The 13,635-nt window shown below is 43.6% G+C and overlaps 1 protein-coding gene across 7 annotated transcripts in view; it reads right to left on the bottom strand.

Annotated features, from left to right (window-relative positions):
- Nucleotides 1-13,635, bottom strand: part of Smarca2 (SWI/SNF related, matrix associated, actin dependent regulator of chromatin, subfamily a, member 2) — a 172,315-nt gene that overhangs the window by 128,779 nt on the left and 29,901 nt on the right. For all 7 annotated transcript variants that reach the window (XM_052714360.1, XM_052714355.1, XM_052714359.1 and 4 more), the window contains exons 5-7: nt 9,347-9,608; nt 2,449-2,575; nt 431-604 (exon numbers count right to left, since the gene is read on the bottom strand). In XM_052714360.1, coding sequence (XP_052570320.1) covers nt 431-604; nt 2,449-2,575; nt 9,347-9,608 — 563 coding nt within the window. The remainder of the gene's footprint in view (nt 1-430; nt 605-2,448; nt 2,576-9,346; nt 9,609-13,635) is intronic.

A 13,635-nucleotide genomic window follows, 5' to 3' on the forward strand; every position in this document is an offset into this window, starting at 1 on the left:
GGGAATCCAAAGCCACCACCTTCTGGCCTCTGTGAGCATCAAGCAAACACAGGGCACACGACTACATATGGAGGGAGACGGAGGGAGAGGGAGGAAAGAGAGGGTCAGTGAGAAGTGTTCCTCCATAGTCTTGGCTTCAGTTCCTGCCTCGAGTTCCTTCCTGGGCTTCCCATAATGATGGACTGTTAACCTGCAAATCAAATAAGGCCTTTCCTCCCCCACGCTATTTGGTCAGCCTTTTATCACAGCAACTCAAAGCCAAGCAGGGCACTCTCCCATCTCTGAAATGATGTCTCTGTACTATAAAAACTCCAGGTTACCTTTCTGTTGTATGACACCCCCCCCACCCCAACCTGGAAAACATGGTGACCCCGACCTCTGACCGCATGGGGCACCTCTGACCAGGAAGGGTATGCAAAGGTCTAAGGACCTGGTGCTTCTGTCGACGCTTCCTCTCCTGCTCTATCTTCTGCTGCTTCTCCAGTTTCTCGGTCATGCGCGCCTCTCTCAGGGTCTGACGCTTGCTCCGCTTGTAAGCTTTGGAATTGAGGGCCGTCTCCAGGGTGGTATCCCTCCGCATGCAGGCCACCACTTCCTGTCTCAGCTATCAGGAGAAGAGCAGTTAGAGGATCCCTGCCACCAACAGAAGCCAGGTCCTGGGCCCTGACCTCAACTCAATGGAACAGAAAGGGGACTCAACGCACTTTTCTCAATCCCATTGCAGCTGGCTGGCTATTACTAAAAACAAGAGCTGAAACTGTGCACATTTACATGGTAATTTTAAAGATGGTATAACTCTTTTTTCCTCGTAATTCACATCAAAAACAATTTTAGTTCTGTAACAGGAAAAAAAAATGAGGATGCTGTGCTGGGTTTGAAATAAAGTTACTCATTTCTTTTAATTATCATAATGATGTTACTTAGTCAATAAGCCTTTTAATTTTTTTAACTGTCATAATATCATTTTTTATTGATCTACAAGAACAAGAGAGTACCATCTATTCATGTTCCAAGTAACAGCAGTAACTCCAACAATGTAAATTCATAACTTCAAATAAATGATGGGAAATAACAGTCCGGGTTTCCTCCCTCTCCAGTAATAATGTTCTTTAGCATTTAAATCTTATATTACATCATGGACTTGTTTTAGCTTCTCATCATAAACAATGTAACTGTATTGCATATTATATGGAAGTAGGCAGTGGGAACTTGGGGGTTCACCTTATAATAATCATTCAGTTGAACCTGAAACTGGCATCAGTCCCATCCCATCGACACAGGAAACTTCACAGATAATAGATTTTCCAGTAATATCGAACAAGAACTAGGGAGCAGCAGGACTCCAGGACAGAATCACATCTCATACTTGAGAACACATGCCTCTAATATACATTTGACAAATCTATATCAAACGCTTTATCCATTCCTATGATAAAGTTCCCTCTAACTAAGATGTAATAGAATCATTCTGTTTCTTCTTCTTTTTAAATTTAACCTGAAATCTGCTCTTTGAAACCCCTAGCCAAGCAGCACCCGGATACCAGATGCCCTTCCATCACATGCCACCCCAGAAGTGAAATGTATACTCGAGTTCATAGACGGGGGGCCTTGTGATTTTGGTCAGATCTTCCAACAGGCCAAATTCAACACTTCCAGACTATGCTTACTCATTAACAATCCATTCTGCACGCCCCTGAGAGTTAGCACGACCCATGTGACTGACAGAAGGTTCTCCTTGTCCCCTTTGGTTTAGACAGGCAATCTGTGGACGGGGACCAGCACACTTTGACAAAATTCAGCCAAGGGAAAATTAGTTCTACTGCATTCCACTCCATGCCTACCGATTCAGAAATCAGAAAATAGACCATTATACCAGAGCTCAACAACGAGTTCTAGGAGACAGTAACTCACTAATTAGTCAACGTGTGAGTGAGTCTGATGTGACCAAGTGCCCCTGAGTTAGGTTTTGATGAATAATTAAGGGACATGACATTGGTTTTTTTGTGTGTGTGTTTCTACAAACATGGACTAGTGATTAGGAAAGAGACAATCATGCTTTCTGTTTCTGGGGTCACGGATTGCTTTGCACATTTGGGTTTACCAGGAACGTTATCTATCTACCGCCTCCTTGGTTTTCCTGGGAGCCATGAAGGCAAGTCACAGATCTCCACAATCTGTTGTCATGGTTTTCATCCACAGTACCAAAACGCAATAACTGATCTTGTACAGGAGGAAAAATGTTTCTGATACACAGAGGGGGGGAAAGAATAATGAGTAGTTCATATTCTGTACTTTCAGCTCTGAGCCGTCAGTTTAAAGACATGCTATTTTACGAAGTTCCTAGCTTTACAACAACATTGAGCAGACTCGAGGAAGCTCACAGATTACACTTTAGGAACAATTACATTGATTTCCTACATCATGGATTCACTGGGGAAAAGGTATTACCTGCCGTTGGAAATTGAGTAACCGAAGCGCCTTCAGTTCCACAGTGGCTTTGGTTCGTAAATCTGGTGGCAACGAGCCAGGCAGACTTTCCAGTTCTTGTATCCTATGAGCTATGCGAGCCTGAAGTCTAGAAGGAAATAAGAAAGAGGGGGATGGGAGCAGGCACAAGACTTAGTCTTCTATGATCAACAACAGCTTTGGGTTTAGGTTCCTATATTCCGCACACTGACAGTCGATTTCTAACATCCAACTGGATTTTCTTTTCTTAAAAGAAAAAGTTTATACATATTTACTTACTGGGGTGGGGGTGGGGGTGGGGTGGGGAGTGCACATGCCACAGTGCGTGTGTGGACAGAAGAGGACAGCTTGTGAATGTCAGTTCTCATTCTGGGAGTGAAGGTCATAGATGCCTTTGGCTGCTCAGCTATCTTACTCGCGCCCCAACCAGATTTTCTAATGTTAACCAAGAAAAAGCTACCTTTGAACTCCTGAAGACAGGCGCTTCACACTACACAACACCTTGAACTTCTATGTAGCTTCTCTCTAAGACCTGGAAAGGAACTTCATACTACATTGAGGGGACGGGGGGGGGGGGGGGGGGGGACTAGACACCCTTGCTTGCTCTCAACAGAGAGAACACATAGGCAGTCTGGCTGGCCGCCCCACTCCCAGCCTGCCATGGCATGCAAAGCCGAGACCACAGTTCTTCCTTCTGTTCTGAGGCAACAGTGACTACAGCAGCTAAAGCAGAGGGGCAAGTGCAGTTTTAGGAGCTGAGGCCACAGAAGTCAGCCAGCTAGAGACATTCCGAGAGAGCCCTGCCAACCACAGCCACTTCCTCTGTGTGGTGCTTGGTTGAGAAAAGCTAGCAAACTGGGCATCTGCAAAAATCAGGGGCAGCATTGAATAGCATTTCCTGAAAGGGATGCTGGGGTTTCTCATTTTAGACACCATCGAAAATATAATTGCAAGTACTTCCTCCTAATGAAGGCAGACTGGAGAAGAAAAGGCGTCTCTCTCTAGTCCCCGGCTGCTAAGGCTCTGACACATATAAACCGGTTTCAGGCCTTACTTTTATAAATACACACCACTGAAATCCAGTTTTAGAATAAACTCCTCCCCCAGCTTTGGGACAAAACTGAGAATAGAATTGAAAAGAAAGAAATGATAATAAAAGTTAGTAATGAGTTAACCCAGTAAATATTCACTGCACTAACTGCATTTAAAGAACAATTTTGAATTCTCAACACGCACACACACACACACACACACACACACACACACACACACACACACACACAAAGGCACATGTAAATAAATGCTGCTGTGGCCCCACTTTACTAATGAGAAAACTGAAGAAACACGTTGTCATCTGTACTGGCTGGTTTTGTGTGTCAACTTGATACAAGCTGGAGTCATCCATGAGATCCAACTATAAGGCATTTTCTCATTTAGAGATTATTGAGGGAGGGCCTAGCTCATGGTGGGTGGTTCCATCCCTGGGCAGGTAGTCCTGGGTTCTATAAGAAAGCAGGCTGAGCAGGCCAGGGGAAGGAAGTCAGTAAGAAGCTCTCTTCCACAGCCTCTGCATCAGCTCCTGCTTCTGGGATCCTGCCCTGTTTTGAGTTCCTGTCCTGACTTCCTTCAGGGATGAACAGCAATGCTGAAGTATAAGCCAAACAAACCCTTTTCTCCCCAACTTGCATTTTGGTCATGGACTTTCGTGGCAGCAATAGAAACCCTAACTAAGACAACACTGGAGGAATCCAAAATCAAAACCTATATTATATGGATTATTATTCAGTTGGTTTTTCCCATCTATCTATGTAGCCCTAAATGTCCAAATATGGAAAAGAAGTTACATCTAAACATTGAATGTATGAAGAGAAAAACACAAACACACACACACACACACACAAAGAAAAAAAGGAAAAATGAAACCAGTTTTTACCTTTAAAACCACTCTGCTTTGTAATCTTATCATCAAGATCACACTTATTATCAAGATCACACTTATTATCAAGATCAAAGACTTAGCTACTGCAGTGGTGGGAGATGGTGTCACCCACAAGTTCATCATGTTACATCCTTGGTTCTGGACTCCATGTGTCCTTTTCTTTTTTGGATATCCTAGAACTTAAACTCCCCTGTGTATTTTGGTTCGGGATGATACGGTGAGTCCGGTACTGAAGTCAAGGAACAGCAGCTTCAGATTCCATCTTCCAAAGGACGATGGATCTAGGATGAATAAAAGTGACTACAGGACACCTGGGCTGACAGTGCTGAGACTGACCCACCCTGAACTGAGTGGGAAGCTGGAGCACAGAGGGGCCGGGAGTGGGGCTGGTGGTAATGGAGTTGGGGGACCTGGGTCACTGCAGAAGGTAGGAGCCAAGGGTGCGCTTCTCCCTGCCAAGACTGCTTCTCCAAAGGAGAAGTGGTTTACTGGTGCATCCCAAGAGTGCCCGACATAGAAGAATCTCTTTTTCAGTGGAAGAGAGGTATGAAGGACAAAGTGCAAACTCAAGAAAAGAGGAGGAGGAGATTTTACAGCAAAATCATACGTCCTCGATGCGGCGCACGGGGTGGGTGGTAAGGTTACGGGGGTGGGGGGTGAGGGGTGGGGGAGCGCTAGCACAGAAAACTCTCTCTCTGTTGTTGTAGTGCTTAATGGAAATCTTCATTTTAAATAATGCTCCTCTCCAGACAATTTCATCTTCCCATCAATGGGATTCAGCAGGAAGTCCGATAAAGAGAGTCAGGATTCTAAACTTCCCAAAACAGCAGCAAGATGTAATCCTGCCTGACTGCAGGAGACTCATTTAGTGTCCTCACGAGCACAGAAAATTGAAGCAGAATTAGGTCACACAGGTTTTTCATACAGACGGAAGAGTAAATCAAGAAGGGTTACTGCTCTGGCAAGGAAAAGAGTTCCATTAAAGGCAACAGATATTTGTTCGGGTCCAGGGGAGAAGTTTATGATTCCTGTAGGAGAGTTATTTGAACAGAAAATGACACTGGTACATTTTGTTCCTTCAAGGAACTGAGTGATACTTTAAAGAGTGAGGGGGAGAGAAAGGGAACATGTGTGACTTTGGTGACTCTTCCGGCAGAGTGGCTAGCGGCAATTTTTGAGAAGGAGTTGTGATAGTGACGAGGGCAAGACAAGGAAACACACACACACACACACACACAAACACACGCACACACACACAGAGGTACAGAGAGAGAGAGACAGAGAGAGAGAGACAGAGAGAGACAGAGACATAGAGAGACAGAGAGGTAAGATATACATACATGTCTCCTAAACCCATTTCCACACTCAATTCTGTTCCACACTCAAGTCTGGAGTAATTCACAGATGCCTTTCTCAAATAAACTCTTCTAAGTGTGAACTGCGTCCTCCATGCAAATATTTGTTTATAGAGAACTAGTTTACATGTCCGTGTAAGCTCCTAAAGTACTCTCTGATTGAACACAGAAGGAAATGAAGCGCTGTACAGAAGGGTCAAGAACTGGTACCCAAAGATGGGGATTGGGGGGTGAGGGGTGAGTGAGCACGCAGAACTGACACCAGAGAAAGAAGAATAAATTCCTATTTTAGGGAAAAAAAAAAAAGGTGAGTCAAAGGAGAGCACACAATCTAAAAGGGAGGTAAATGTTTTCAATCCCAGGGCTGTACAGATCGAAGGCCAGTGCATACACAGACAGAAACTCACTTAAGCTGCAACTAAAAGAAGAAGGTTGGTGTGTCAAAATTTTATGAGTTTATGGCAAATCGAGAAGAGCAGCCAAATGGCTTAAAGAAGTATAACATCCTAATAATTGCATTCCGTTTCTGGAGACAAGGACCAGAGCCAAAGAAATGAAGATGTTACGGGATTTCTGTTGTATGATACTTTGCTCTGTCAGAGCCTATGAAATCCCAAAAGAGATCTGTTCGGACCTTATTCAGATCTTTAGCCAGGTGAAAAAGGTGCACTAGCCAGGCAGAGCCTAGTGACTGGGGGGGGGGGGGGGGGGGGAGCGGGGAGGCCTAGTGGGCTAGCCCATCACAGGTAGCAGGAGAGAAACGCATCTAATACCTGTCCCGTATGAGTGTGGGAGAGATTTAATGTAACCCCTCTGATGATAAACTTAATCTCTGCCGTTGAATGATGTCTTCACAGAGGCAGAAGCCAGCTATTGTTCTATGACTAAACAAGATATGGCATGCCCCTCTAAGGCTGCCAGCACAAGTTCATTCTTCTCCAGATGGCCATGGGGACACTCAGGCCAAAGGTACCACCAGGCCTTTGGCAACCCCAAAACCTTGCAGTTTTAGTTTTACAAAGCTGGAGGCATTTATCAAATGATAGTAATATGAAAATGACTATTCAACCACATTCTGAAATGCACATGATTTTTAGTTGTTTTATTTTTTGAGAGAGGGTTCCACTAAGTACTCTAGGCTGGCCTTGATCTCATGATTCTGTTGCCAGAACATTCCATGTGCTGAGATTCTAGGCATGCAATAAGAGAAACTGGTAGATATAATTTTTTTCTTTTTCTTTCTTTCTGTTTGGTGTTTCGAGACAGGGTTTCTCTGTATAGCTTTGCGCCTTTCCGGGAGCTCACTTGGCAGCCCAGGCTGGCCTCAAACTCACAAAGATCTGCCTAGCTCTGCCTCCCGAGTGCTGGGATTAAAGGCGTGCGCCACCACCGCCTGGCAGTAGATATAATTTTTATTAACACAGGAGAATGGGGCAGGTGGGATGGCTAAGTAGGTAGGGGTAAAGGCACTTGACCGTGGTCTTAATCTCCAGAAAACACATAGCGGGAAGGAAAAGAGCCAACTCCCACAGGACCATACTTGTGAGGTAGCACAGACATGCCATAAATAAATAAATAAAAGAATAGATAAATAGAGGGAATAAATGCAATAAAAATTTATTATAGGGAGATTATATAGGTTACAAATGTTTTAATGCATTGAAATAGGCTAAAAAAAAAGCATTACTTAATACTTTGGAAGATAATCCTTTAAGCTCACACTTCTAAAAATGGCTCTAAAATGAGATTATAGGAAAGCCCTGTAATTAAAATTCTGGAAATAATGACAAAAAAATTTAGAAGTCCACAAAGCAGTTTACATGCACATGTATGCACACACACACACACACACACACACACACACACACACACACACAGACTGAGTGCCAGGTGTTACATAAAATGTCTAGGTGCAGAGAAGGTCTTTCCAGGGTAGCTGTCATGAGCCAACAAAGCTCCCGGCATCTTTGCAACCTCTGGGCAGGGCAAACGCATAGCAGATTTCAGGCAAGGTAGAACTTCAGAGTCACCCCACAATTCTGCTCTTTCTTCTAACTGACCATCCCCAACAATTACTTATGACTTTCTTTTCTCAATAACATAATGAAGACTATGGCGTCTGAAGAGGTTTTAGGCCCTGGGTGTCCTTATGTTTGACTTTATGATCCACAAGTATTTCCCCAACAGACTCTGCCTGGCCCTGATGCTCAGGTGCACATGGCGACTGGGAAGGACAGGAGAAATGTTCCCACTGATGACCAGCAACAGAAATGAGAAAATAAAGCCATATTTCCACTCCAAAAGGCAACCCACATCTAATACCTGGTATTACTTGGATGTCTCCAAAACAACTCTCCACACCAGTTATATTTTATTTAATTTCATAACAAGCTACATGCCTTTTAATAAAGATTAAGGTAGTGCTCTTAAAGAGAACCCAAACACTGCTTACTGACTAGCATTTCTCTAATTTTTAACAATGAATTTTCTTTTAATTCAAGTTAATTAGAGGAAAATAATTGACACCAATATTTCTGAAAGTTTCCAAAATTTTTACCTTTTTTGACTCTATGGAAAAAATACTATAATATTTTTAACATGTTAAGTCATAGGAAAGTGATGTAACCTGACGAAGACAACAGAGCTGTTTCTCACAGAATATGCTTCCAGGCAGGCTGCAGAACCCAAAATCTTAGCTTCGTTTCATCATAAAACTTACTGGACTCCGTTTTTCATGGTTGGTAGCCACTTGCTTAAAGGGTCTGCTAAACAAAGCCTGTGGGCCAAATCTTGTCCACAGTTGCTTTTCTAAATAAAGTTTTATTGGAACAAAGCCAAGACACCACAGTCTATGGGTGTTTTCCCACAAAAAGGGCAGAGCTGACTATCTGTGTCTAAGACATATGGCCCTGCAAAACATTAGATGTTTTCCATCTGGTCCTTTACAGGAAAAGTTTGCCAGTCCCTAATTTAGACACAACTGTGTCAAATCAGGTGACAAGTGTCTGGATTAAGAGTTTAACTAAGGATCCCATTTGAAGACAGAGACCTAAGGTTTATCCCTAAAGCTGGGCCAACTTCTATGAATTAAAACACAGAACACATTGTATCAATCTATACAGTATGCTTTTTTGTACCATAAGCTGGGCCAGTATTCTGAAGGATGGACTCAGACAAGATACTCAACATGACCATCTCAGTCATCAGTTGTTCAGGAACACACTGACAATCAAGGACAAGCTATTTCATGATTCAAGCCTGAGATGGACCACCCTGAAATTAAGGAACTTTGGACTGGGCTTTTGATCTTCGAATTCCCAGAACCTGGCAAGTGGATGGGACGGATAAAGGTTTCTGATTGAATGAGAGGGAAGTCACAGTTTGTCCTACTCAGCATCGTGGAAGGACCCACCCAACAGCATGTGAACTTTCTCTACAACTGTTCTGAAATCACTGTCATGGCATGAGTCCTCCTCTGGTTTCTCTTCACCCCTCCTGGTGTCCAGTACTACTAGAACACTGCCCTCCGGGGCACGTCAGTCAGCCCCGGGCCCCGGTAATGACCTGGCTTGATCACCAGCAGTACCTGTACTCTCGCTCCTGCAGGATCTCCACGGGGTCGAGGCCTTGCGGTTTCTGGATGGGGCTGATACGGCTCTGCTTCTGTTGCAGCTGCAGGACCGGAGACGGCTGCCCTGGGGCGGACTGCTGTACCGAGGGCCCAGGTACAGCTGTGGCCGTGGGCTGGGCAGCGGCTGGGGGTGCAGGCGAGGGTCGGCCGCTGGCTGCCGGGGCTGACAGCTTCTGTGGGGTGCTCTGGCCACTCAGCAGCAGCTCCTGCCCAGGGCCTGTGAGACAAGAGGGACATGGGCAGGACAGGACAGAAGGAAGGACACCTGCTGACCATGCTCCTCCACCCCTCAACCACTACCTAGGGCTGGAGACCTCCAGGGTCTTCACCACCAAAGAGCTGACTAATGAAGGGCACAAAGGAGGGAAAGGAATGAAGGGCAGAGGTGAAAAGGAAAACATAATCTAGTGTGTACCCCACGGGGAAATGGCATGCACTAATGAATATTGTCAAAAGCATCCAAAAAATGACTCCTAGCTGTAATAGATCAAGGAAATGACAAGCTGGTTTTTAATGCCACATTCTGGGGTGAGTTTTTTGTTGTTGCTGTTTTTAAAGACTCACAGGTGCACTCAAACTTTAGAAAAGAGAGTTCTATAACAATCAGATGCAATGGGTATAGCTCTAAAGTCTCACTTTGCAAACTGCTACTAAGGCCTCTGTTTCAAGTGCCAGTGCTGGCTATGGGATCTGGTGCTGGCTGTGGGATCTGGTGCTGGCTGTGGGATCCGGTGCTGGCTGTGGGATCTGGTGCTGGCTGTGGGATCTGGTGCTGGCGGTGGGATCCAGTGCAATGCTGGCTGTGGGATCCAGTGCTGGCTGTGGGATCCAGTGAATAGGGTTTTCCCTTGGTGCTTCTGAAAGCTTACTTCGGGCTTACTTATAGTGAAGCCCAGGAATTGAATTTTACTCTAATTACATAGTAGTAAAATATTTCTGAAACTAGTCAACATTTGGGGTAAAATATGCTCATTTCCCCTAATGAAAATTAGCGAATACTAAAGAAGGCCATTATTTCCTCTTATTTTCAGATGATGGCATGCAATCTTTATCCTATCTTGGAAGTTTGGCGTAGCGGCACAGACCTGTAATACCAGCACTTGAGAGATAGAGGCAGGGGAATCAAGACGCGGTGGCCAACCTGGGCTATAAGAGAGGCTGTCCCAAAAAAGCAAAACAAATCCTTTTTATTGAATTCAGTTTCAGCTATTTTTCTGCATTAAACTTTGGAAATTTCAATTAACTGCTAGATACAGATCTAAAATAAGAAGTGCTTCAACTCTCCTCCAGGTGAGTTCTCAGTTTTCTTAAAATTAAATACAATTGCTGAAGCTACCAGATAAGTTAGTAAATTTAAAAAAAAATTAAAAATAAAAAAATTTTTAAAAAAACGAAGAATCTCAGTCAGCAGAAGCTAAAAACACAAACAGGCATTCATCCAAGTATTTCCTATATCCTTCCTAAGGAAAAAAAAATAAAGCCATTAAGCACAAAAATCAGTCTAAGACTTCAGAGAGGCACAATAATTAACCATACAAAGGCGTGCATTACAGAAAATGGAACACATTTCTTCAATTTCTGACAAATGCCATTTAGAAAAGGACTTAAATGACAATCCAGAGAAAGCCATAAGCAAACATTGTGACATGAGGAATGTGAAGAATTAGCACAAACTGCTCTGGGAAGTATCAGTATACGTGTGTGTGTGTGTGTGTGTGTGTGTGTGTGTGTGTGTGTGTGTGTGTGTGTGTAGGTACCTCCATCCCAACAGCTGGCACAGTCTGTTTTTCTTTCCCTCCCAATAATTAGGTAAAATTCCCCAAACAATATAGAGCTAGACACATTTTTTTCTTAAGCTAACTTGTAGTCTTGGTGTTCTTGGGGATAGATTAAAAAGAAGTTCTGGAGTGAAATGTATGGCTTTTTATTTTTATGTCCAGGATGTACCATCATATAAAGTGTTTTTTCAACTAAATTCTTTAATTTTTGTTTTCTGAATGGAAGATCTTTTACAAAATGCATATATCTTCATTACATGTTTTATTTGGAACTTTTTTCATGCATATTTAAGAAACCAATTTCTCAACATTAAAGTTCACTGGCATGAGTTAGGTAGGGAAGTTTTAGAATACCTTTCTTTAGAGGTCTCTAGGGAATGTTTTCCCTTTGCACTGTTTTTATGTATATAAAAAGATATAGATTTCTGACATTTATCTTTAATTTTTAATTACATTCACTGATTTATGGAGGGGAGGGACAGGCATCCAGCAGTGCACATGTGGAGGTCAGAGGTCAACTTGCAGGAGTCAGTTCCCTCCTTCCACCATGTGGATTCTGAGAATCAAACTCAGCCTCCAGGCTTGGTGGCAAGAGCTCTTTCCCACTGTGCAAGCAGAATGAAATATATTAACAGTCTAAGTATTCTAATGATGAGTTTACTACTTTTAGATTCTCAAAATACAAATTTTTTTATGAGAAGAGAATTTGGTTGTTATTGGTAGAATAGTATCATAAGAATTACTTAAAATTCCACTGTTAAAGTCTTTCCCCTCATTTCTAAGTTCAAATAAACTGAAACATCCAAAGAGCACAGCAACAGTAGACACATGTCCCAGGCCTCCTCCCCGCCACCAACCCCGTTCCATAGCATCACTGCCTGGAAACAGAGGCAGGATGCAGAAGTCTGCATGGCCTGGAGGTACATTTAAGTCTAAGTCACTGTTTTTAAAAAAGAAAGGTATTGTCAGCTAGCCATTTTTAGTCTGCCTACCTCCAAGACACGTCTGGTATATACCTGGTCTGCCCTACCCAATTACTAAAATATAAAGACGTTGTAATCTGGTGGCTTCATCCTTAATATTGAGAAACAGAAACCCCACCATGGACTTACATACGCCAATGTCTAACTTAACACCACTTGGAGGGGCTAGAGAGCACTTGTTCTTGCAGAGGACCCAGGTTCGATTCCCAACATCCACATGGCATCTTATAATACTCTGTGACTCCAGTTCCAGGGGATCTGACATCTCTTCTGACCTCCTCAGGCACCACGCATGTGCATAATTAACATATACAGGCCAAACACTCATACACATGAAATAAAATAACTCTCAAAAAATAACAAAGTTACCACTGGCTCTGTGAAGCTGACCAAGTCACCAAGCCCTGGCGTCTGCCTCCTCATCTGCAGAATGGGGACAATAATAATAACCTCTTTCACAGAGTGGTCACAAAGATTCAGTTATCTGACTAGATGCTCAACTTTTCATCTCTATGGATCCAGGACAAGGAGAGAAAAGTCCAACTTAACTACTGTACGCCACCCAACAGGAAATCCCCTGACATAGGAAAGCACTTCCAGAGTTTGGGTACCATATTAGCTGGCAGCTTGTGGAGGATTCTTTTCTGGGCCATATTTCAAAACATTTCTCTAGTTTCCTACAACTCAGCACAGATGCTCCTTAGGCCAGTGGACTTGTCATGTGCATCCTGCCAGCTGCTATCAGGGCCACTTCCAAGCAAACTGATTTCCTAGCTAGACAGAAAGTCATTTACTGTGGGGGTCTGTCTTCACCTCTCTCCGACTGACTGTGTAAATACTTTCTTTTACAGAGACCAGGAAACTCAATGCAGCTTCCTGCACTTAGATTCAGGATGGGAGCCCCCTCTAGTAGGTTCTGTGCCTGTCCCGCAGGAGATTTACAGGCAGCACTGGACTCCGGCCACAAACACCACCAGACAACCTGTGGTTGGCTACCTAACGCCTTTCGCCACACCTTCAAACTGAACAAAAATGGAATTTTTAGCTCATCTTGTCCCCTCTCTCTAGTATGAACAATTTAGGCTTACGGTCAGTATTCAAAAATGCCTTCTGCCTCAGCCCTTACCTTAAGGAGCCAAAATGGAGGCTGTACTGCCTGGCTCTCCAGAATGTGCTCCCAACACTGCTTGGTGGTGGTGGTGCGGGGGATGACCTTTGATGGATAGATACATCCCATCCCACCACACCTGATATGAAGTAATAGGGCAACACACACACCGAAATACACACGCCTCACCTGCACAGAATTTCTGTGCATTCAGAGGCGACTCAGCACACAGGATGATTATGCAAATCACCACTCTGCATTAAATAGGAATGTAAGTGATTTCTACAGGTTGGGGGTAAAAAAATAAATGAAGTAAAGAATATTTAAACTGAACATATCAGAAAGTTTCAGATGCCAAGAGGGGAGAGGGGCAAG

The sequence above is a fragment of the Peromyscus californicus genome, unplaced genomic scaffold (assembly GCF_007827085.1).
Source record: "Peromyscus californicus insignis strain IS unplaced genomic scaffold, ASM782708v3 Scaffold_4__1_contigs__length_199733344, whole genome shotgun sequence".
Classification (NCBI taxonomy): Eukaryota; Metazoa; Chordata; class Mammalia; order Rodentia; family Cricetidae; genus Peromyscus; species Peromyscus californicus.